General features: G+C 44.2%; 2 protein-coding genes across 23 annotated transcripts in view; one reads left to right on the top strand and one right to left on the bottom strand.

Annotated features, from left to right (window-relative positions):
- The window catches only part of PAPLN (papilin, proteoglycan like sulfated glycoprotein), a 63524-nt gene extending 53038 nt beyond the window's left edge, over positions 1-10486 (top strand). For all 9 annotated transcript variants that reach the window (XM_052695492.1, XM_052695495.1, XM_052695491.1 and 6 more), the window contains 7 exons: positions 710-837; positions 1751-1889; positions 3299-3436; positions 3821-3948; positions 4465-4573; positions 5907-6082; positions 6478-10486. In XM_052695492.1, coding sequence (XP_052551452.1) covers positions 710-837; positions 1751-1889; positions 3299-3436; positions 3821-3948; positions 4465-4573; positions 5907-6082; positions 6478-6653 — 994 coding nt within the window. In that variant the 3' untranslated portion in view covers positions 6654-10486. The remainder of the gene's footprint in view (positions 1-709; positions 838-1750; positions 1890-3298; positions 3437-3820; positions 3949-4464; positions 4574-5906; positions 6083-6477) is intronic.
- The window catches only part of NUMB (NUMB endocytic adaptor protein), a 93794-nt gene continuing 82392 nt past the window's right edge, over positions 10050-21451 (bottom strand). For 11 of the 14 annotated variants that reach the window (XM_052695502.1, XM_052695498.1, XM_052695505.1 and 8 more), the window contains 6 exons: positions 19767-19907; positions 18118-18319; positions 16090-16389; positions 14287-14436; positions 13295-13438; positions 10050-11952 (listed from right to left, as the gene is read on the bottom strand). In XM_052695502.1, the coding sequence (XP_052551462.1) occupies positions 11246-11952; positions 13295-13438; positions 14287-14436; positions 16090-16389; positions 18118-18319; positions 19767-19907 (1644 nt within the window). In that variant the 3' untranslated portion in view covers positions 10050-11245. The remainder of the gene's footprint in view (positions 11953-13294; positions 13439-14286; positions 14437-16089; positions 16390-18117; positions 18320-19766; positions 19908-21451) is intronic. The other 3 variants (XM_052695508.1, XM_052695511.1, XM_052695512.1) reach the window with 1 other exon arrangement.

Genomic DNA, 21451 nt, shown 5'->3' with positions numbered 1-21451 from the left:
GAACACTCCTGAAAATGAGCTATCCATCTGATCTATAGACAGCAGAAACAGGTATACTCTACAACTGTATTGAGGCACCAGATAGCAGTATGGGTCAGAATGAGTGCTGCCCCAAAACCAGTGGAAACTGACTTGTGGACAATTGTGCAAAAGAATGTTGGCTGTGCAGGATTTTTCCTGAGACACTGCTTAACTAGTCCAGGATGAAGGCTGTGGCCAAGTAAGTCAGGAGTTCCCCTGGCTGGAGTTTCTGGCACTGCCATCTAATGTAATGCTTTTAAAATTATTTTTAAAGCCTATTTTTTCATAGGAAGTCTGTTTCCTTCAACAGTTTGGATCCAGAGACTCAGTTTTTGTTACGAAAATTGCAGTTGTTAAGAAAAGCTCAGTTCTGCTTTTTTGTTTGCAAATGACTGCTGGGGCTCAGGCTCCTGCCTGGAAGGGCAGTTTGCCTTCTCATGGGAGAGGATTGTTGAAAGCAGTTCCCTGTTTTCCCATTCCTCTCCGTTCCTGACCTCCTTTCTTTGTTGCAGTTATTTCCCCTGCCTGTGACCCTGCTGTGGTCAACAGGGTGGTTTTTTTTTTTTCTCAGCTGGGGAGGGCAGTTCATGGTGGTGGTTTATGTAACATCAGCAGGAAGGGCCACTCTGCCTCGGCCAGCTGCTGTCCTTGGCCACGCAGAGGCAGTTGATTCCCGCTCCTGTTGTAGGCACACCTACCAATCTGACAGCTCTTTAGTTATCAGCCACGTCAAGCTGGAGGATGCTGGGACTTACACATGCCTCATTTCTGATGGGAGGACAGAGAGACGGCGGCAGATTCAGTTACAGATCATAGGTAATTCATCTTCTACTTACATCTTAAATCTTCTACTACCTCTTCTATGAAAGGGGTAACTCAGCGCTGCTCATTAACTGGTGCTGACAACAGGAAAAGTCCTCTGCTGCCATACTGTGCAGGCAGCATTGCCTTTACCCCATAGCAGTGCTGTTCCTTGGGCAAGTTATAGCAGCAGATCTCCTCCACAGTGCAGGAACCAAGAGTGTGGAGGCAACAGGGCTTCTTCTGATGTTATGTTATTATAAAGCCCTTACCCTAAAGTACTTCCCACCTGCAGTGGCACCTCGTACCTGGAATTATTGCCCATCTGCAACCTGTACCATTTCCTGCATAGCAAGCATGTTGTCCTCTCTGAGAGCCATCAGCTGCCTCCTGGTCCCAGGCAGAAGGCTTCAGAAAAGGGGTTTCCTGTACCCTCAATCTCACAGTATGGTGTGACTGGGTTACATAGCTGTTCATGCTGATGCATTTGTGTTTTGACCAAACAAGACCAACTAGGTAACAAATTATTCCGTTTCAAAAAACATGCCGTATTTAAGGTGCAAATCCAGGAAAAAATACAACAGATCAGTCTAAAAAAGATGGGCCAGCAAGCCACTATTGGTGGCCTTAAGTCTCTGAGATGTACCATGTCATAGCAATGGTGTGGGGGCAGAAGGCAGTGTGGCCTAAGGAATACTGCAACATATTCAATAACAGAGAAGAGAAAAGAGTCTAAAATTGCTTGCCTGCAGGTCTGTGACTCTCATTAGTCGGCAGCACAGGCTTACTGCATCAGTCAGAAAACAGATGGCTGAAGGGCTCTTTGGCTCCAATTCAGCGAGTTCTCCCAAGCTCACAGAAAGCCCTATGCAAGAGGTCACAGTAAGAACAGTCTTTTTATTCACATATGGCATTTTATTTTGAATAGAGTACCAGAGTGCTGTTCTGGCAGAGGGTGAGAGAGGTCAGGTCCTTCACAAGGAAAATCAGCAGCACCGAGAGCTACCCAGAGACGGGAAGGTTGTACAGGCAGCCGATTCCTCTGTGCATCAGCAATTCACATATAGGTAAGTTCACATACAGCAACAGTTTGTCCACCATGCCCAGCTGATGAACCATATGGCATCTCTTCATGTAGAAAAACTGAAGATTGGAAAGGTCCTGGATCAGCTGTTCTGGGCATGGTTAGGAGGCGAGGGATACTGAACTGCTGACAATAGGAGCAGGCAGAAATCTCAGTTGCAAGCTGTCTGCTGTTCTCCCAAGGGTCCCTTGAAAGAAGCATATCCTTAGCAAATATGTCCAGGGAGGCTGATAACAAAGCATCCAGGTTCAGACAAATACAAAAATGCTGGAGGAACTGTCCTTAGCTGTTCCAGTTAGTGTAGTCAGAAATAGAAACCCATTCTGGAAAAAAGCAAAGCAAGAGGGAACTGCTTAATTATTACAAAATAGACAATAAATACGTGTATATAAAAAAATAAATAACAACCTGTCAGATACTTTAGCCCCTGGCCGTTTATTTTAAGTATTTTGTGAACAAAACAGTTTGACTCCAAGCTATCTTTTCATGTACTGCTTGGCATACTCTGTAGTTTCTTGCATATTTCTCTGGTTCTTTCAGGCCTTGCAGAAATAAAAGGTTAAAAGTTGTTTTCACTTTAAACGCAGAACACTGGGGCTCTAGACTAAATGGGAGTATGATCTGATCTCTCTTCTTTTGAGTTCGCTGCCTAAAACTCAGCCAATTTGCCGAATCCCCGGCAGCCCCCTTAGCTGCTTTTGCCTAAATGCAGAAAGAAGTGTTTCACTGATCTATAAAAGCACTGAATTAGGGCTCTTTGGTTTTGTTTTTTGAGATCAAGAATTTAGGTCAGAGAATGGGGGTGGGGGAGATGATGTTTTCTTTGACTCTGGGAACATCCTGGTTTAGTTCCCTTCTGAAATGGTGTTTATCTGTAGTCAGAAGAAAGCAAAGAGCACAAGAGGATGGATGATGTGAGAGCCCATGCCCAGCCTTTCTGCAGTGTGCAGTGGATGCCCTTGCATGCAGTCTGGCTGGTGATTGCAGTGGACTCTTCACACTGTAAAAAAGTATTTGCTGTCTGCACCTTGAGAGAAGCTTACTTGGTGCCCAGGCCATTTGCTGTGTATTTATGTTGCTAACACTTCCTTACGGTTTTAGCCAGAGGGGTGTTACAAGTAACAGAGATGCTCTGAATTGCTGTCTCTGAAGGGTTAAGTTGTCTGGCAAGAGTGCAGCACCACGCTGTGCTGATCTGTAGCAGGATTTGATAGAGGCTGCTTTTTTTCTGAGGAGAGTGAATGTTGTTAATGGCAAATTCTAACGGGAGCACGGAGACCGCCCTTTCCCACTTGAGGCAAAAAACAAGGCTTGTGATTAAGAAGGCCTTGTGCTGAAGGTCAGATACTGAACAAGGATGTTGCTGCATTGTTGTGCTTGTGGACTTTGCAGGTTGAGAATGGACAAGAGCGAGCCCTCAGTAGTGGAGGCCAAAGTTGGGGAGAGAGTCAGACTGCCCTGCACAGTGGAAGCATCTCCAGCTCTCACCATTGAGTGGCAGAAAGATGGGCAGCCCCTCTCCCCTCCCAGGTGAGCTCCCGGCTGGCTTTACTATTCCTGCAGCAGGCTGTGGCGAGGAGAGCCCCATTCTGAGGGAACATTGTTGCTGGCCAGTGCAGACAGGGACTTTTCTGCTCTGTGCTGGGCAGTTTCATTTGTCAGGGCCAGACAATGCTGTCCTACTGCTCTAGTCACAGGTCAGAGCCTGGACTTCAAGCTCTCAGAAGAAGAGCTGTGATACAGAATCTACAGGCCAGAGGCTGTATGGCGAATTGCACTGAGCTGCTGCTATACCTTTGCTTAGTGTTACTGCAAAGTTGTGTGTAAGGCTCAGATTCATTTCTGGTGGCTGGAATCATATCATGGCTCAAACACAAGCTGAGGGGATTTTGTTCATGTGGTTTTGTTCATCAGGCACAGACAGCAGTCAGACGGGGCCCTGGTGATCAGCCGGGTTAGCTCTGAGGACGCCGGCTTCTTTACCTGCATCGCCTCGAATGGACGTGACCAGGACCAGCGCCAGGTCCTGCTCCGACCTCTAGGTACCAGGCGGGTGGCCGTGTTGCTTGTCTGTGCACACAAGTGTGAAACAGGAAGGGCTGGGCAGACTGGGTTTCTCCTCTGGCCGTGCCTCTTAACTTCATACCTAATGTTTAACAGGCAGCTTGTGGGTAAGGGAAGAGTGAGTGGGTTTTCCCAACGGTATTCTCATGTATCAGTAGGTCATGGTGCTCTAGATAGCTGAGGTGGGACTGCTAGTATGAGAGTGTCTCTTGGGCTTCATTTCTGACATGGAACAGGTAAGGTAGTAGCAGGAGGCAATAAAGAGGCAGTTCTTCTTTGCGTATGATGTACTTTTGTCTAATTGGAGGAAAAATACTCTTTGAAATCTCCATTTCTTGCCCTGGCTTGGGCTAAAGCCCTTAGGATATATGACATTCCCCGTAGCAATAGCTACAGCTAGTTCCAAACATGCTGGTTCAAGGCCTAGAAGCTTCTGCTACCTGGGGCAGCATAGCATTGTATTCTTGCTAGTAACTGTTCACCTTCTGGTTTAGGAGGGCTGAGGATTACTGGTCTTCTGCCAAGCATTAAGGTATCTGAAGGAGAAACTGCTCAACTTCATTGTACAGTGACTGGCAACAATGTGAATATAAGGTGGTCAAGGTGAGCAAAAGCAAGGTGAAACTTCTCTCTTGTCTCTTCTTGAACCTCATCACTTATCCTCCAAATCGTAATGCAGGATGCCTGCTAGGCAAGGGAGAGAGCTGTGGTTCGCTCCCAATGGCATCATCTCACCTTTCCTAATCCACCTAATGGTTAACCTAAAAATCTTCGGCAAAATCTCTGTGGGCAATGGTCACCAAGTTTGCATTTCAGACAAATGAGTAGAGGCAAACTTTAAGGTAAGATTTCATGGAGCTCAGAGGAGCTCCATGCTAGCAAGCAAATGACAATAAAATACCAAAAATCAAAGTGAGTAACTGGAGGATGACTTATAATTGGTCTCTAGAAAACTCTCTGTGACTAAACCTAGCAAACATTTTAGCCTCTACAATAACAGCATCTATTCTCTCAGCTTCGTGCTGTGGCAATTCTCTCCCTTTATTGCCAGATGGGAATGAATGACAATTCACAGTGTTTTGGTAACAGTAAGAGAGAAGTTGTCGTCTTCTGATGATATTTTAATAGTTAAACCAAATTTGTCTGAGTATTAGTGGATTTGGTGTGGGTTTTTTTTTTCCATTTGAAAATAATCAGTTCAATTTTGGAGCTTTCTTGCAAAGGATCCATAGACATGGATTGGCAATTGTTTCAATCCCTCTGATCCAAGGGGTTGGACTGAAGCGGGCCATCTCACAAAGAGAGCTATTCTTCCATATGTAAGTTTGGTATTTGAGTCAACAAAATGATTGAAGTATCAGGCTATGAATGAAACTCTTTTCAGTGAACAAAGTTTACTTTCCTTGGTAACTAGAAGTTCATAATTCAGGCAGTTTTCTGGCCATGCACAGAGTATTCCAGGAAGAACAGAATGGTTACGTTCTTGCTGATATTTTAACATTTTTCTAAACAGGCTTTTAAGGGAAAAAGGTTGCATTGCTCACTACCCCATATGTTCATCAGGCAATGTGCATAAGCTACTAATGCCAGCCAAACAAGACTGCCAGACCACAACCCGGAGAGAGGGAAAGTCACTGTGGCTTTTCTTCTAGTTCCTCAAACCTCAAAAATGTGTCATACTGGAAAGGACAAAGACCATATACAGAGCACACAGCTAGCTACCTCCCACGGTGGCAGTGGACTAATGAATGTAGGCTTGCTCAGGCTCATATTCCTACATAATTGTAGAGCCAGGTTATGGCAAAAGAAGACTTCTTCCTTTGTGCTGAATTTGTACTAATTTACCCCTTTCACAGAGCATCAATTCCAAAGAGTACAAAGAGCTCCTTTAGTTACCAGGAGTGGGAACGGTGGTACAAAACACTTCTCATTACAGAAATGGAGTCCCAGTGAGGGCAGATGGCCGCCGCGTCCACCTGTCCCAGGATGGAAGCCTGACCATAAGCAATGTTCAGTTGGCTGACGAGGGATCCTACACATGCAGCGCCTACAGCAGCAGCAACTCTGTCAGTGCCAGCACAGAGGTGAAAGTGTTGAGGAGCAGGCCCAGCAGTGAGTACAACTTGTCCTCCCCACTTCTCCTGGCACAGAGCTGCTGCCTCTTGGCCATTACTAGAAGGCTGCCCATCATGCACCCATCCACCACCAGTCCCGGGCTTTGGGGAGCAGCAGGAGCCTCTGGGTGGGTGTGAGACCAGGGTGGTGGAAACGGCCCCCCACCAAGGCACTGGGAGTCAGTCCCAGAAACTGCCTTCTCTTTCTTTATCTAACCAGAGTTGTCATTTTCTCTCTCTGGTCCTTTATTTGGACTGTAATTAAACAATTCCCCTTAGAACTGGAAGGATGGAGAAAATGGGAACCTGCTGTGGTTTTGGGGAGGGGAAGATAAACCTGGAGGCAAGCCCCGGCTGTGTTTTCAGCTGGCTTTACCTTTTACTTGGCTGCAGCAACTGTGAATCACGTTGTGGACCCGAGCAGAGAATGTGTGGACCAGCCGCACCTCGCCAACTGTGGGCTGATCGTGCAGGCCCAGCTCTGCAGTAACGAGTACTATGCCAGCTTCTGCTGTGCCAGCTGCTCTCGCTACCAGCCGCGCGACAGCCCTCCTCATCGCAGTGGGTGACAGACACCACCAAGGCCGTGTGGAACAGCAGGTGACAAGACAAGAATTTTGAACTCTGTTCTTCTACTGTACGAAACTGTTCTGGCAGCTCCAGAGGGCAGATTTAATGGTGTAGGGTGTAATTGCCAAAAGGTGGGAGAACCACCATCCTCAGGTTTATTGCAAACTTCTTTCTTCTGACTCCTTGCAATGTCTTCCTTGTATGCCTTGCAATAGCTCATCCATCTCCACATAATGGTAGTTGCTGCTTTTCACAGAAGGAGGTAGCACTGGGAATACTCCCTCCAAATGACTTTAGAGAGGGCAAATAACCAGAATGAAAGATTCTTCATATAAGGAAAAGAGAATAGCTCAAAAAAGCACCATAGGCTGAAGTGTCTTAAGATGGGCCAGAGCCGTCTTAACAGGACTATTGACAGAGGAACATTTATAATGCTGAGGAGCAAAGGAATCTGACCATGACAAACAGCTTGGTGCATGTAAAATTAGCACTGAGGTGCTGTGAGATTGCCAGCTCTGGAGATGCAGCTGTGATGTCACCTACTGCAGCTACATAGTGTAGCTGTTTTATTACAGCGCTCCTAAGTAGAATTTATCTTTGGGTCGGTTTGGTTTCCACTTAAATGTATTCAGCTCTAGATTGAAATGCAGAAAGCAATGCTCCACAGAAAGCTTTGGACAAAATGGAAAAATGTATTTAGCCTTTTCTGAATGGTAGGGATCATTAACATAACAACACTGTAGTATGTTCTAAGATGATGCAGATTAAACATCAGTATCTCTGGGAAGTATTATGAAGTTAGTTTGGTTTTTCCAGAGCCAGAATCGTGCTGTTGAATTTCATGCAAGTATGGGCTTTTGCTAGCACTGTGCTGGGTATCAGCTTGGAGAGGAGAGTAATATAAACACGTAAATAGGTGTAGGGATACTTGTCTTGCTAGAATAAATTTCCCAATTATCTGCTGTTGTCAGTAAGCTCCAGAAACACTTGGGTCTGCATGTGACCAGGGCTGATTCTTGCTGTTATGTGCCAACAAACAGGGATTTCCAGACACAGAGGCAAAGCAGTTAGAGCTAAAAAGCATCCTTCCTGTCTGAACTAATACAGAACACAGAGTGGCAGCTGGCATGCATGAGGCACTGAAAGAGAAATCCCTGGGGATTAAGGTGTGTGTGTGTAAGATGGTAAGTATAGGATGGTTTGTTGACCCAGCAAAGGCACAACTTCAGTAACTCGAAACAGACTTAGACCTTCCAAGCTTTTCTACAGTCTCAATATTCTTTCTCCATAGCACTAGCCCTAGAAGCAGCCTCATTCTGCACTGCCTTCTGAGTCTTGGGTGGGTTGCTGGTATTAATTGGCACCATTTATTGGACGTATAGATATAGCTATACTTCTTTGCTGGTACAGTGATGTGTAGTGCTGATGTTGATGTTTGCAGGTGGGTAGTAAGGGCTGTTTTTTGCAACAGCTTTGTGTTTTTTAGTGTGTTGCTTTTAGGTTGTGTTTTGATTTTTTTTCCTAGTTCTGCTTCTCTAATTTAAGGCTTCTATGAAAGGAAGCTAATTCTGGACTGTGATCACACCACTCTCCTCTCCTTCAGTCCAGAACTGGCACTCAGGGCAGCAGTAATATGTGGGTGTAAATCCCCAGGCTTGGCAGCCTAAAGCTGGTCTGAACTCTAAATCCAGTAAATCAGTTCAGCTGCATCTAAAAATAAGAATTACCAACCTAATGATTGCCCTCTCTTCAGCACAGGTGTGGGTGCAGTACTGCACACAATGCTTTAAGATCTGAACAAACTGAACAGTCTAAAAGCAGTCCAGTAAAGGAACAAGAGGCTACAAACAGTTAAAAAGCTTTTTTTTCTTTTTTGTTTTTTTTTTTTAACTGTGTGGTACGACTCTGCTTTTTGAGACCATGGACTGATGAGAGGCTGTGTACATTTCAGTCCTGTGTGGCAGGCACAGAGGGCAGCAAGGGGCTGTGAGCCCCCCCCAGGAAGGTGGTTCCAAGTGGATGGTGCCTGTATCAGATGCCTTTCTCCCAGAATGAGCTGCCATTTCTGTAATACCATCCCTTTCTTTGTTTCAGGGGCCCTGTTTTCTAATAGTGCAGTCAGCTTTCATTTAGGCCGTATGATTAGACACAGCATGGTCAGGGAGCTCTGTCTCCAACCTGGTGAGAGCTGTAGTGGGCATCTGTGTTCTGACAGACTGGACTTTTAACACTGAAGGAACGTTCTTTTTTTTTTTTTTTTTTCTCTCATTTATTACTTGACCTCCTTTCAGATGTGTAACCATGGTAATAAGGATGGGATCTGAAGGCAGTGTGTTGCTTCAAATACATCATGGCTCTAACAGTTAGTTAACTAAAGCAGTGTGTTTGCATTTTCGTATTTGGCAAGCAGAGAATTTTCTTCTGTGTAGTATCACTTAACCTCCTAATCAAATGTTTATATTATTTGAGAATCAAGGTAGTGGTTTTCTTCTCTAAACAAAGGATCATTGGAAGGTCATTCTATCCCCTTTACCCTTATCTTCCAGGCAGAGGAAGGGTGTAGCTATTTCCATCTGATCTCTGGGCACAGCTCTGACAGACCAAGGAACTAGTAGGAGAAAGGAGAAAAAAAAAACCCACAAAAACCACAGACCCAACCAACATTAGATCTCTAAGCGTATGTGACTCTTTGCTAGCTTTCTGAAAGTCAAATAAGCACAGGTACCAACTCCAATACCACAGGGTACTGGGGATTGCTGCTGGTGCTGTACTCCACACAGGTGTGCTTAAGGTAAGAAAGAACCGGTAAAGAAAGAAGCCCCCATTTTCTAGCCCACCTCTGTACTTGCCTGGAAATGGCAACTGCTGGCAAGCTCAAATGCTAGGGCTGATGCAAGGCAGCATTTCTCTCCTTTCAGGTTACAAAGTCTGACTTGGTATTTTTCAGTATATCTCACACCATGCACGTAAGCACGCAGTAAAAACCAACCACACTGATAGGATGGGTATCAGCTTCCTGGGAGAACAGAAAGGAGTGAAAATATGGTGTCATCCTGGGCAGCCCTTAGGATCCTCCTTTTAGTAGCAAAGGAAAAGAAAGCCCAAGTGAGTATTCCTTTCACCTGTTTTTCAATGTTTGTGTTTTTGTCTTTGTAAGTGTTCAATATTAGAAAATCCAGTGTTGCAAACCCAGAAACCAATATTTCCCATAAAACCCTCCTTTGCAGAGCTTTTAAACAGCTATAGGTCAAATGGACATTTGCAAGTTCAGTCTTAAAGTTCAAGGTAACATAATGTGGGGTACAAAATGGGAAGTGTTGAAATATCATGAGCCAGAAGGGCAAATCCTGAAAATCAAATGGGGAGAGGGGAAATAAAGCTTTCACAGACGGTGCTTCTACCACCAACATTTATTTCTGTTAAAGCAGATTATAAATCATCAGTACAAATATATATAACTTACATTTGCTTGTAAGGCCAAAGTTTAAAAGTAAAGTTAAAATGAGATGGATTTCACAAGTCACCAGAGGCAGAACCTGGACCAGCTGCAGCCTTACCACAAGGTTTCACAAATCCGTGGAAAAAATAAAAACAAAAGTTAAAAAAACCTCTAAGATCTATTGACAGACAAACAAAAAATGGGTTCCTAGGCAGCCCCAGGATGTTAGATATGGTTACAGTAAGTTTGTCACAGTAGTGTTAGAACCAATAGATTAAGACAAGAAAACTGCAGCAATACATGGAAGAAAAAAAAAATGTACTATATATAATATGTAGCTTGATTCCAATAAAAAAACAGTTAATTTTCCCCATGGTTTTCAGACCATGACAATACTGTTCTTTAATTTTCATTATTTAAAACTACAATATAATGACTTATTGGTTGTGATTGTTGTTGCAATATGCTACTTACAATGAACAGATACAAGAACAAGCTAGAGCCCCTTTTCCACCCCCCAACGTTACTTACAATAAGAATTGGAGATAAATCAATCTTATGTACAATTTCTTACATTCACACCCCCCCCCCTTTTTTTTTTAAACCTTTGGCAAGATTACTTACAACTCATACATCTTTTAATATCCACTATTTAAAATATTCTAAATGCATAAAAATAAAGATTTTGGCTTTACTTTAGTCTTTACATATAATATTCACTTTGTTACTCAAAACGGAAGCTCAACTTTTTCCACAGAGCCAGCTTCTGCTGAACAGGTGACAACCTCCCTCCTTACTTCCCCCACCCCAACTCTGCTTTTTCCCTGGGGGGGGGAACATCCAGGACTCACGGGGCCTCGGAAGGTCGCAGGTCTGAGGTCTGCCATCCTTTCTGAGATACGTGATGCTTCTGCAGGACCGGGCGCCCAGCTCTGCTGTGTAACTTCCAGCTTTCCAAGTGAAGAGGGAATGCAGACCGAGGTGGCTCCAGGGTTTATTTTGAGAACTGCGCACGAAATTCCGCGTACGTTTATATCCTCCCCATCATCGCTCCCTCTTTCTAACCCATTTTTCATTTGAAGGGACCTTTGGGATTATCAAAGCAAACAGATGAGAAACAGTCCCCTCTGCTCCCTTTATCTACAGGGCCGCTTAAAGTTCAATCTCAAATGTCTTCTGTAAATCACTCGAGAAGGGGTTGGTCGGGGAGGGATTCGTGCGCTGCTTTGCCTTGCTCTCCAGTGCTGCCCACTGTGCTTCGAACGGGTCTACCTGCGGGGCGGCCGCCGGAGGCTGGGGGTGCTTGTCCTCTGCAGCCCATTTGCCACCGTCAACGCCATTGAAAGCCGCAGAGCCGTTGTGCTGCGCGGGCGGGTTGAAGAAAGGGCTGGCCGTAGCGCTGCCGGCCTCGTACTGAGGGAACGTCTGCTGTTTGACGAGGCTGGGCGACTGGTGCGGATGGGCAGCCGGAGCGTGGCTCGCCGTGCCGAAGACGTTGGCTACCATCTGGGAAGGTGTGATTCCCACCACAGGTACGCTCGGGGCTGCCGCGTACGTCATCCCGTTTGCTACGGCGTAGGGCTGAGCTGGAATAAAGGGTGGCTGCATGGGCGGCACCACGCCAACCGGCACGGGCTGAGGCGCAATGAAGGTGCTCACGGGGTAGGCGGCTGCTGCCTGGGAAGCGGCCGGAGGGGGCTGCAGCGGCGGCTGTGCGGCGGGGGCTGGCTGCTGCTGGGCACGGACAGTCTTGGAGACCTCTTCCAACCAGCGGTCTGCCTCCGAGGGAGTACGTCTGTGATTTCCTTGGAAGAGACTTGGCGAGGCCGTGCCTGGGGTGCTGCTGTTCCACTCGGTGCCTGGGGAGGAAAGCACAGGGAAGTCATCAGTGGTTCTGTTCCTCACCCTTTTATCAGTGAGACAGGCCGCAGGATGCACAACAGCAGCCGGGCCTCTTCCTTCCACAGCTGAGACCGCTGCTAATAGCAGAAGCGCCTTTTTGCATCCAGTGCACTGCCCTGTTTTAGGGAAGATGCTGGTCAAGAAGGGATGGAAAAGTTTCATCACTACAGAGCAGATTTTTGTTTTGTGGGCATTTGTTTTGTTTTGCTGTTTGTTTTTAATAGCAGGCATCTGAGATATTTGGGCAGGCCTTTATTGCTCGGTGGCAGCAATCTAGTCTCTAACTCTTAACATGGGAGTATCAGTTTCTGAACGCACAGCTCAGGAATGGTGGATTGTTGGAACATTAATCTTCAAGAAACTGTTTTTAAGTTTTGTTTTCCTTATTTATTTTCTAAATTCAGGCTTTACCCTTTTATAGTACTGGCATGTAATGGTACAGGAAGCAGGAAGTTCAAGGCAACATTCATTTTTCTGTCCCAGACTATAACTCAGGCTGATAACCCTTTCAAAGTATTGCAATCCTCAACTTCTAACAATTCAGATTTTTCTGTTATAAATACAGCTCTATTTAAATTCATTTATCTTCAGTGATTTAAAAAAAAAAATTAAAAATACCATAATTTCCATTCCTCTCCCCCTTTCAAAACCATCCTTCATTAGTTGAATGCTGCAGTCTTCTTTCTCCCTGTTTCACTTCCTATAGGACCTCACCAACTCTTCAATGTAATGAGAAAAGCAGTTATTCAGTTTTTAGGAAGTGGACAACTGCTCAGTACTCTTCCTTTGGCCTAACTGTCTCAACTAGTTAAAACTGTCAGTTCTCTGTTGTTTTTACAGTGGTAAATTACTACCTCACATTGGATATGAATGTAGGCAAAGACAACTGAAGGGACAAACTAAAACTTACTAGACACAAGAAATTAATTTCTAAAGCTTTTAAGTACCGAACGTGATCTCTCTCTGGCTGGGAACAATGCACAGAAATCATTTGGAGGTCCATGTACAGATCTCTTCATCCTCAAGCATGCGCTATTTTAATGAAAACAAGATAGCTTCCTTTTACACCATCAGCTTTTCTAAAACCCTGCCAAAATAAGAAACGGTCTCCCTTATAGACCCAGAACCTACAAGTTCATAGCTTCCCTCCATCCACTTGTGCAAAAGGCTACTACTTCCAGCTTTTGTTCCTGTTCCTTCCCCTTTTCATCAAGTGGCACACACAGGCGTCTCAGGAGCTCAATTACGCTTTTGATCCAAGCTCTCATAGCAACGCACAGGATCTACTTCCAGTCTTACCAGAGACCATGGCTGCAGCTCCAGTATTAGCAGCAGGAGCATGAGCCCAGGGATTGGTTTCACGAACTGGCATAGCTGTGGACACTACAGCAGCTTGGGATGGTTTAGCAGCAAGCACACAGAAGGCTGAGGCAGTGCCATTAACTAAAATGGGAGCAGACAACATCAGTGCAATTAATTCATGCAAGGCATGCACATGACTGGAGTATTAGTGGGCCATGTCGTAACCATTAACATACAACACTTTTAAACACTTCCACATGACAGCAGTTTGCGTAAATTAGCCAAACTGGACTGACAGTTGATGAGGCACATAAATTCCGTTTCACCAAGCCAACTCTTGTTCACATTTGTGGGATGGTGGATTTTTATTTAGTTGATGAGATCGTCAGCGCTGATAACTAAAGTTAAAGTTGTTGGGTTTTTATAGCCAAGAGATCTGGCTCACCAGAAGGAAGTTACAGAGTGATTAAATTTAGATTCCAAAGAACACCAGATTTTGGATGCAAAATAATCACTACATTTAACAAGGAGAGGTTCTTTTTCCACACTATTTGCATAAAACTGCATTGGTGGAATGAAGGTTAGAGGCTACCAAGCGTGCTACAGTTTGGATCTCTACATCTTATTTGGGAGTTTGTGTGAAAAATGGTGATCGAGTGGCACAAAATCTCCTTCCCTTGCAGGATTTAGTTCCTGTGACACCACTGTTTAGATTTTTGCAGCCCAGGTGGCAGACTGGCTGAAATAGCCATGATCTCAAAGTCAGTCCCATTTACAGGTAACCATCGTGTGGTAGGTGCATGAACTTCTTGTTAAAAACAAAACCACATAAAAACTAAACAGACGGGATGAATAAAACAAGATGCATTATTCCAAAATACTGATACAAGACTTACACAAGAAATTAAGGCCATGTGTTACTGGAAAGCAACATTATATGCATTCAAGCCTCATCCAGCACAACCACAGCAAGCAAAGAAATCACAGACCTTGAAAGGCAGGAGACTGTGGGGCAACCACTGTCACAGGTTTTGTCATGGGTGCTGAAGAGAAAGGGTCCTCCGACGGCATGCTGAACGCACTGGTGATCTGCGAGCACAGGGCACTAATGCTGTCCACTTCCCCTTCCACCTCTGGGACTGCAATGCCAACAAAATGGGTTAAATGAAGCTCAAGGCATACAGAAATTGAAACATGATTTATTTATCTCTTAGGTGTTGCTACTACTGATGTGCATGACAGCTTTTATGGTTTGGTTTTTAAATCGGGTGCTTAAGACCTGACAGTAAAAACAAACATAAAGCCATTAGTGCATTTTGTGACTTAGTCAAGAGTGTAAGAGATCAGTGTTCCAAATTTCAAGTTGGTTATTGCTGCTTCTCTGTGTTAATGCAAGAGAATGTTCAGAAAATAAAAGGTTTTCTACAGCTTTAACAGAGTTCTAAATCTTTCTGCATTAAGTGCTAAAAATATGAAGGATTTGGCACTAATATTTGGCATTTTGAGAAAGGAAAATAGAATAGGCTTAACTCTTCCAACAACATACTTTCACAGGAACCAGATGAAGATAACCATGTTGCCAGCTCTACAGAGCAGCTAGTTAAGCCTGGAGTCAGAGCGTTACTAGCTGCAGGTCAGAGGCAGCTGAAAGCCCCGACTCCCGTGTTAAAATTATGAGAAATGAAAGCTGTTTGCTGGAGTGAAATGGACGCCCGGCTGTAAGCCAAGCATCAGCACAGTGCAGATGAAGCACCGTTTGGAGTGCGGCTACTGACCGACCAGATGTTCTCATTATTTCTAACAGCACTGCTCTTCAAAAACACTGATCATCAGTTCTTCCTTGCAGTGAACTGGGCAGACATAATTAAGCAGTATACAGTGTAACAACCATAGGATGGCTGATACAGCAAGGACGACATGGAAAATTTAAGGAGGGGGATTCCCAAAAATTGATTATTTGAGGAATATTCCAATACAGCACCTGCAGCAAATGCTCTGAATCAGGAAGAATTCGGACTGTTTGTGCTCAGCCAGCCTAGCTCCAGTGAGCAGTGCACTGTTACTGTTAAACTGATAAACTCAGTGCTGGTCTTAACACACAGATCACCAAACAAGTATTGTAAGATCAATCAAATCAGGTATTTTTGTTGTTCTCTTCTCTGCCACAGAGATCTGAATTTTGAAACTCAGAATCCTAACTTGCTCTGCTGCCAAGTGAGAGTACAGCTGTCCTGCAGGATAACCTGGCTAAAGGGATTCTAGAATGATATGCAAGGTACTGATCATCCCAGATGTTTATTTTGGGATGACTACAAAACCACAACTCCATCATCTGAAAACCGTCCCGCTCATTACTGATACAGACAGTTGTACTGCCCAAACAGTAACGTTTCCTTTAACAAAAGGTGAAAAGTAGTTTCATTCCTCTCAAAAGAAGAATTCAGAAGGGCAGAGGTGCAGACTGCCGAAAAATGTCAAGTGATCCCACGGCCTGCGGGTAAGGCCTTGACTCTCTAGCTGCCCTGGCATTAGGCAGAGGAACAGGATCAGTGACTCAGAGGGAAAAGCAGTACCTACTGTTACACCACCACTTGTTCCTGCACACTTCACGCTCTGTTCCAGTATTTCAGATAATTATTATAGCTGATTATCCTCTGCTTATGACTACTGCATTTGAAATTCTTGCATATTCCACAAGTAGAATTTACTGTAAAATACTGCGTTATTGGAAGCCACAGACAAGGAAAGGAGAAAGATGCAACTTAAGGTAATGTTTCACCATTTGGTTTTACCTGAGTTTTTCATGGGGAAATCTGTCTTCCTTTGCACTGTTGAAGGCAGTTCATTTATTCGCAAGGACAGCTGGCGCTTAAAAGGAGACATCTTTTGACTAAGGGCGGGGAAGCCCCTGAAAGAGCCTTGCCTGGCAAGCTGTTCTATAGGGGCGTGCCTCCGTGGGATAGCGTGGGGGTTGCTCATTTCCTTCTCCACAGAGGCAGCGACTTCAGCAGTAGGAGAAGCTGGTGAGCCAGGAGAGGGGGCAGTAGTAGTTGGGGCAGCACCTGGTGCTGCTGTCTTCACTTCTGTTTCAGCTGTTGGAGGAAACAGGGTGAGGTTAGAAGAGTAAAGCAACGTATTTTCAACTGCCTGCCCTTAACTCCTGTAAAGAGAAAATGCATAACCAGTACTATTCCAGCAAAAAGGTTTCTAATACCATTGCAGGAAAATCTTTTCTTTCTCCTTTCGTAGTCTTCACCACACACGCTTTACATACACCCAGCCCCCAGAGCACAGCTTAGGAAGGCCAGCTGCTTCCTAGAAATGATGGCCTTATGTTGGCCTCACAGTTTCTGAGAACACTGCTCTGGAAACACCCGCAATTCATTTATGATTAAGACTGAAAAGTATACTGTGTGTTTGAGACCTTTATTTCCCCTCCCACATAACTATAAAAACAGATCAAGGCCAAAATACTACTACTGATTGTTCTCAGCAGTCAGTAGCTGAGAGCAGCTGCAGGGAACAGAACGGCTTTAGGACCTTCTTTTAAAGTCCCTGTCCCCCCCCAGCCCTGCAGAAGCAGCAGCGGCAGCCAAACAACCCTCACAAGCTCCAGCAGGCCAGAGTGAGCGCTTAATAGGTTCGGCGGCGTTCAGCACTCAAACAGCAGCTCCCCAGCAACTCCAGGGAAAGCACTGCGGAGATGGAAGCGTGCTGCAAGGCAGAGCCAGACGCTGAGCTGACAGGCCTTGCTGGGCACCAGCCGCATTCTGAAGACTTTCCAAACTTCATACAAAAAACAGTGACTAGTTTTTGGTTGATGCATCAACAGAATAAGTAGAAGTCTGGAAGAAGAAGAGTCACAGTAGGCATTTTTGAGGAGCTGGAACCATCAGAGGAACTAATTAGGTTGTCTTGCAAGCTTCAGTACCCATGAGCTGCAGCTGCTCGTTCAAGTGAAACTTTTCTAATCAGTCTTCCTTGGAAAGGATTTCACACACCTTCACTGAGCCAAGACTTTGACTCATGCCCCCAAGTAACAAAGGCGTTGTGTTTAAGCTTCATTTAACACATTCTAAAACTAACGTATGGGAACAAGCAGATGGATGATGAAAACGAAGATTAAAGTTTTGCAAGAGTGGCAGAACAAAACTTGCTGTGGAACCCTCTGAAAGAAAAATCCAACTGCACTGTACAGAGAGCTATGGGTAATATTATAACACTTATCTTTTTACTAGTTGTACAATGCTATCTCTATCACTTAACAAAACCTGGGTAAGAAGTTCTACTTTCAACTGAATTTGAGAACACTTCCAAGTTTTAAACAACTAAGTAGTAAAAAACACTCCTTTCCAATCACCCTGTTACCATTTTTGAACGTAAGGTGGCTTCTGGTGATTTGTGTTGTTTTTTCCATTTTTAGAAAGCACACCGATTGCCCTCTTCTTCCCTCCTGCAGTGTAACTAATGTAAACTCTGCAACCTGCCTTAAAAACCAAAATAAGAGTACATTGCTTTTTAAAAAAAAAACCACACAATTTTCTGTTCATTTACAATAATCTTCAGACTACAGAAAGTGTGGCGATCTGCTTACATTTTTAGTAATGTGTTTCTAATAAGGCCTTTTGGCCTTCCCTTATTGGGAAGATTACCCTGTAAGTGAATCCGGGAGCATTTTTCATCTTGCAAAGTGACAGGTGTGTGGAAATATGATTTGTACATAACAGGGTTCAAGAGAGGGATTCTGGAGCTGGGGCTCTACTTCAGTCCCAGTGCTGGTTCTGCTCACCAGGGACGGCTGTGTACGTTGCATCCCTTACCTTTAGCATCCGGCATCTGTCTCATAACTTCCTCTCTTTCTGCTTGTTCAGTAGCTGTAGTGACCCTGAATGACCCCTCTCTAGTGAATGTGGTTCTGCTGGCATCAAAAGTGGCAGTGACTCCACACTCCTTCTCTCGCTTCTGCTTTCGCTCCAGGCACGCTGCGAACGCACAGCCCACGGCATGACTCAACCGTTCCCCCTGCACAGGACAACACTGCATCATGTGGTGACTGGAACAGATGTACTTCAAGCACTGCAAACTGATAACACCTTTACAAGAGGACTCTAATTAAGACATTAAAAAACTACTGTAATTGGCCACCTTGTGTAGCTCTAAAACTAAACATGATGTACAAAGGGTCACAACTACCAGTGCACAAGCATGAAGGCCTCCAGAAACGAAAGACTGTTCAGCTTAGCTGCTACCATGATAGCAGTGTGATAACGTACCTGCACTGATCCCTCCTCTCCTCTGGATGCGTTTGTGCAGAAAAAAAGTGCTTGTGGAGCCATCTTAGCAGGTTTAAGTCCTGAGGGACAGATCAGTGCTATTCTCAAATGGAAGAGAGCGTGCAGGAAGGCAATACGGTTGTGTGCAAATGTGAAATTTAAAAGCAGAGCTGACCACCAATACCTCTTAATGGCTCTGACCAAATGCGCAAATCAGTATTGAGTGCTTTCCAGAAGGCACTTCCACTATTAACGAGTGAGGTCAAAAGGATCCACTGCCCAATGACTGCAGTAAAGAAGTGAAATTGAAGTTGGAGGAAGTCTGGCATTCCAGCTGATCTGGAGGCTGCAGCTGAGTCACAAGTGCTATTACTACAACAGCTCAACCCATATGTTATCACTGGTAAGTGAACTGACCCGCATACACAGCAGAACATAGCTCTGACATGAGTTTAAATGGGAATGTTTAACTTCACAGTTTCTCTTTAAAGAAACATGATAAATTAACAAACATAATTGCTTTCAACACATGGCTATGTGGAGTTATCTCAGTGGATTTGCATGGGGTTTCAAGCCCTTGCGTAATACATGGGCAGGATTCAACAAAAAACCACAAGAGGAGAAGGCTGGATCAGGAAGTTAGATAATTTAGGTCTACAGAGCAAAACACTGATATTACAAACCTTCCACTGCAAAAATGTCTTAACATTTAGAAGCAAACAGGACCCTAATGTAATTCATTCTAGCTCCAGCCCTTAGCACTCAGATGACTTTCCATTCAAGACAGCATTTGCATACAAGAGACTACATTCATACCCAGCCTGCTATTCATACCCTATTCACTATGATCTTATCCTGGAAAAACTGTCACTGCTGTTCCAGTTTTTGGCTGTGTACGTCTTCAGATGAGAACATCTTCTGTCTATTTTTAGAAGAGTGCTTCCCTTCTGCTACCCATATCTGAGGCTGACTGCATTCCACTTACATACCATGCTGGGTTCTGCTTCTCTGCACGAGCAGAAATCATAGAGGAACGGCAAATAATTCAGATATAAAGAATCAGAATTAAAATAATTTTTAAGGAAAAAGTAGTATTAAGCTGACGTTAAAATGCATTGCAGAGTTCTGTGTTCATTTTCTCATGTAACTCCCAGTTGGAAGCAGCAGGAGCTGGGCACACCTCGCAGTGCACTCACCGTGTCCTTCACAGCCATGAAGCAGTGGCATATCCAGCGCCTGGTGGTGCCATCGCGGCAGATGTATGAGAACGCGCGGTCAAAGTTCCTGTCTGGCGCGCAGAAAGAAACCTTCTCTATTGTCTGATCAACTATAAGATCCTAGAGGGGAAAGAATCCATTCCAGTCCCACACACACACACACAAAAAAAAAAAAAAGATGTGAGGATATGTGGAGAAACAATTGCACCAATCATTTCCAGTGGTAACTGCAGGATGCATTTATATTACAAAGAAGTTATGCTGATTTGGCTGCAATTCTCTATCAAGTCAATTTGCTCTTCAGAAACCATTCCCAGTGTGAAACAAAAAGGATGGCTGCCACCTTCCACCAGCCATCCCTGGCAGAAGCCAGACAAGGTGGCCAGTTCAGAATTCAGGGACATGCACAATTCCTAACATCTCTGCTCCAGACTGTGGATCTAGGGTGGTGAAAAAAGGAAATTTGGTTTTATTTTTAATGCAGTCTAGCAATCAAAAAATCTTTACTGTGAAGAAGTCTGCTTGTGTGAGAAGACTTAGCAGCTGCTGCACAAAAAGCAACAGCTCGTGTGGCACCAAGCAATGCAAGGATGGAATAGAAAAGCACCAGCAGAGCTGGCACTATCAAACACCCCAATTTGTTTCCACAAACGGATGGGAGAGGTGCATCTAAAGAGGAGGCAGTATGGTTTAATAACGATGCTGTCCTCATTCCTTTCCTTGCCCGATGTTTGTCAGTGTATTTTTCGGTTCGTGTCTGCTCCTTGGCACCTGTGCTACTGCGTTCAACCACCAGGAGGCAATATCATATTCCCTTTTTAAGTACAACTCCTTTCATTACCTCTACGGTCTGAAAAAGTTACTAAAATTCATTTTTACGAATCCAATATAGGTATGTATAATTTAATAATGCACATTCAATACATTTCTACATATGTATACATGTACTTATTAGCCTTTTTAAGGCAATCAGCAGACTGAACTCACCTGTACGTTCCTGTATGTTCATATTAAATACTGAATTTTTACAGACAGCAACTTCAGTGCTGCCAAAGCACATCCCAAAAACAGCCCTGGAGATGTTGATCTCCACAGCAGCTATTCATCACACTACCACACTGCAGAGGGACATTTTCTCTACCTGCTCCTCAGTGTTGGCAAGCAGAAATCATTTTTTTAGGCCATTAAGCTAAGCATTAAGTCACATGAATATAAAACTAATTCATTTTATACTAGTTACAGTAAAAACTGTTCCGCTAGCTGTGGCATCTTCTAAAATGCTAGTAACCTACAGAGATAAGCATTAAGCTCTCCTTTCTAATTACTTGCATGAACACACAAATTGTTTGCTTTTACCTACACACTGCACTATTTCACAATAAAACATTGCGAAACATCCCAGAGGAAGCCATGGATACACCTGCCTTCCACTTGAGACCAACAGTTTCTAATTAAAAATTAGAAAATTTGATATCCATTGAAGAAAATTTGAGATGTTTAAGGGAAATGACCTTATTTTATTTATTCCCTTTACTATATTTTTGGAAGCCAGATTTTGTTCATTCAGACTTACGTGGGATTTGGATGCACTGGATATTATACTGATCAACATCAGTTTTCTCATGTATTACTCTCACATCCTTCTGCAGTCATACAGGACAAAA

This window comes from Tympanuchus pallidicinctus, unplaced genomic scaffold (genome assembly GCF_026119805.1).
Source record: "Tympanuchus pallidicinctus isolate F22 unplaced genomic scaffold, pur_lepc_1.0 scaffold3, whole genome shotgun sequence".
In the NCBI taxonomy this organism is placed as follows: Eukaryota; Metazoa; Chordata; class Aves; order Galliformes; family Phasianidae; genus Tympanuchus; species Tympanuchus pallidicinctus.
This window is presented reverse-complemented; position numbering and strand designations above follow the sequence as displayed.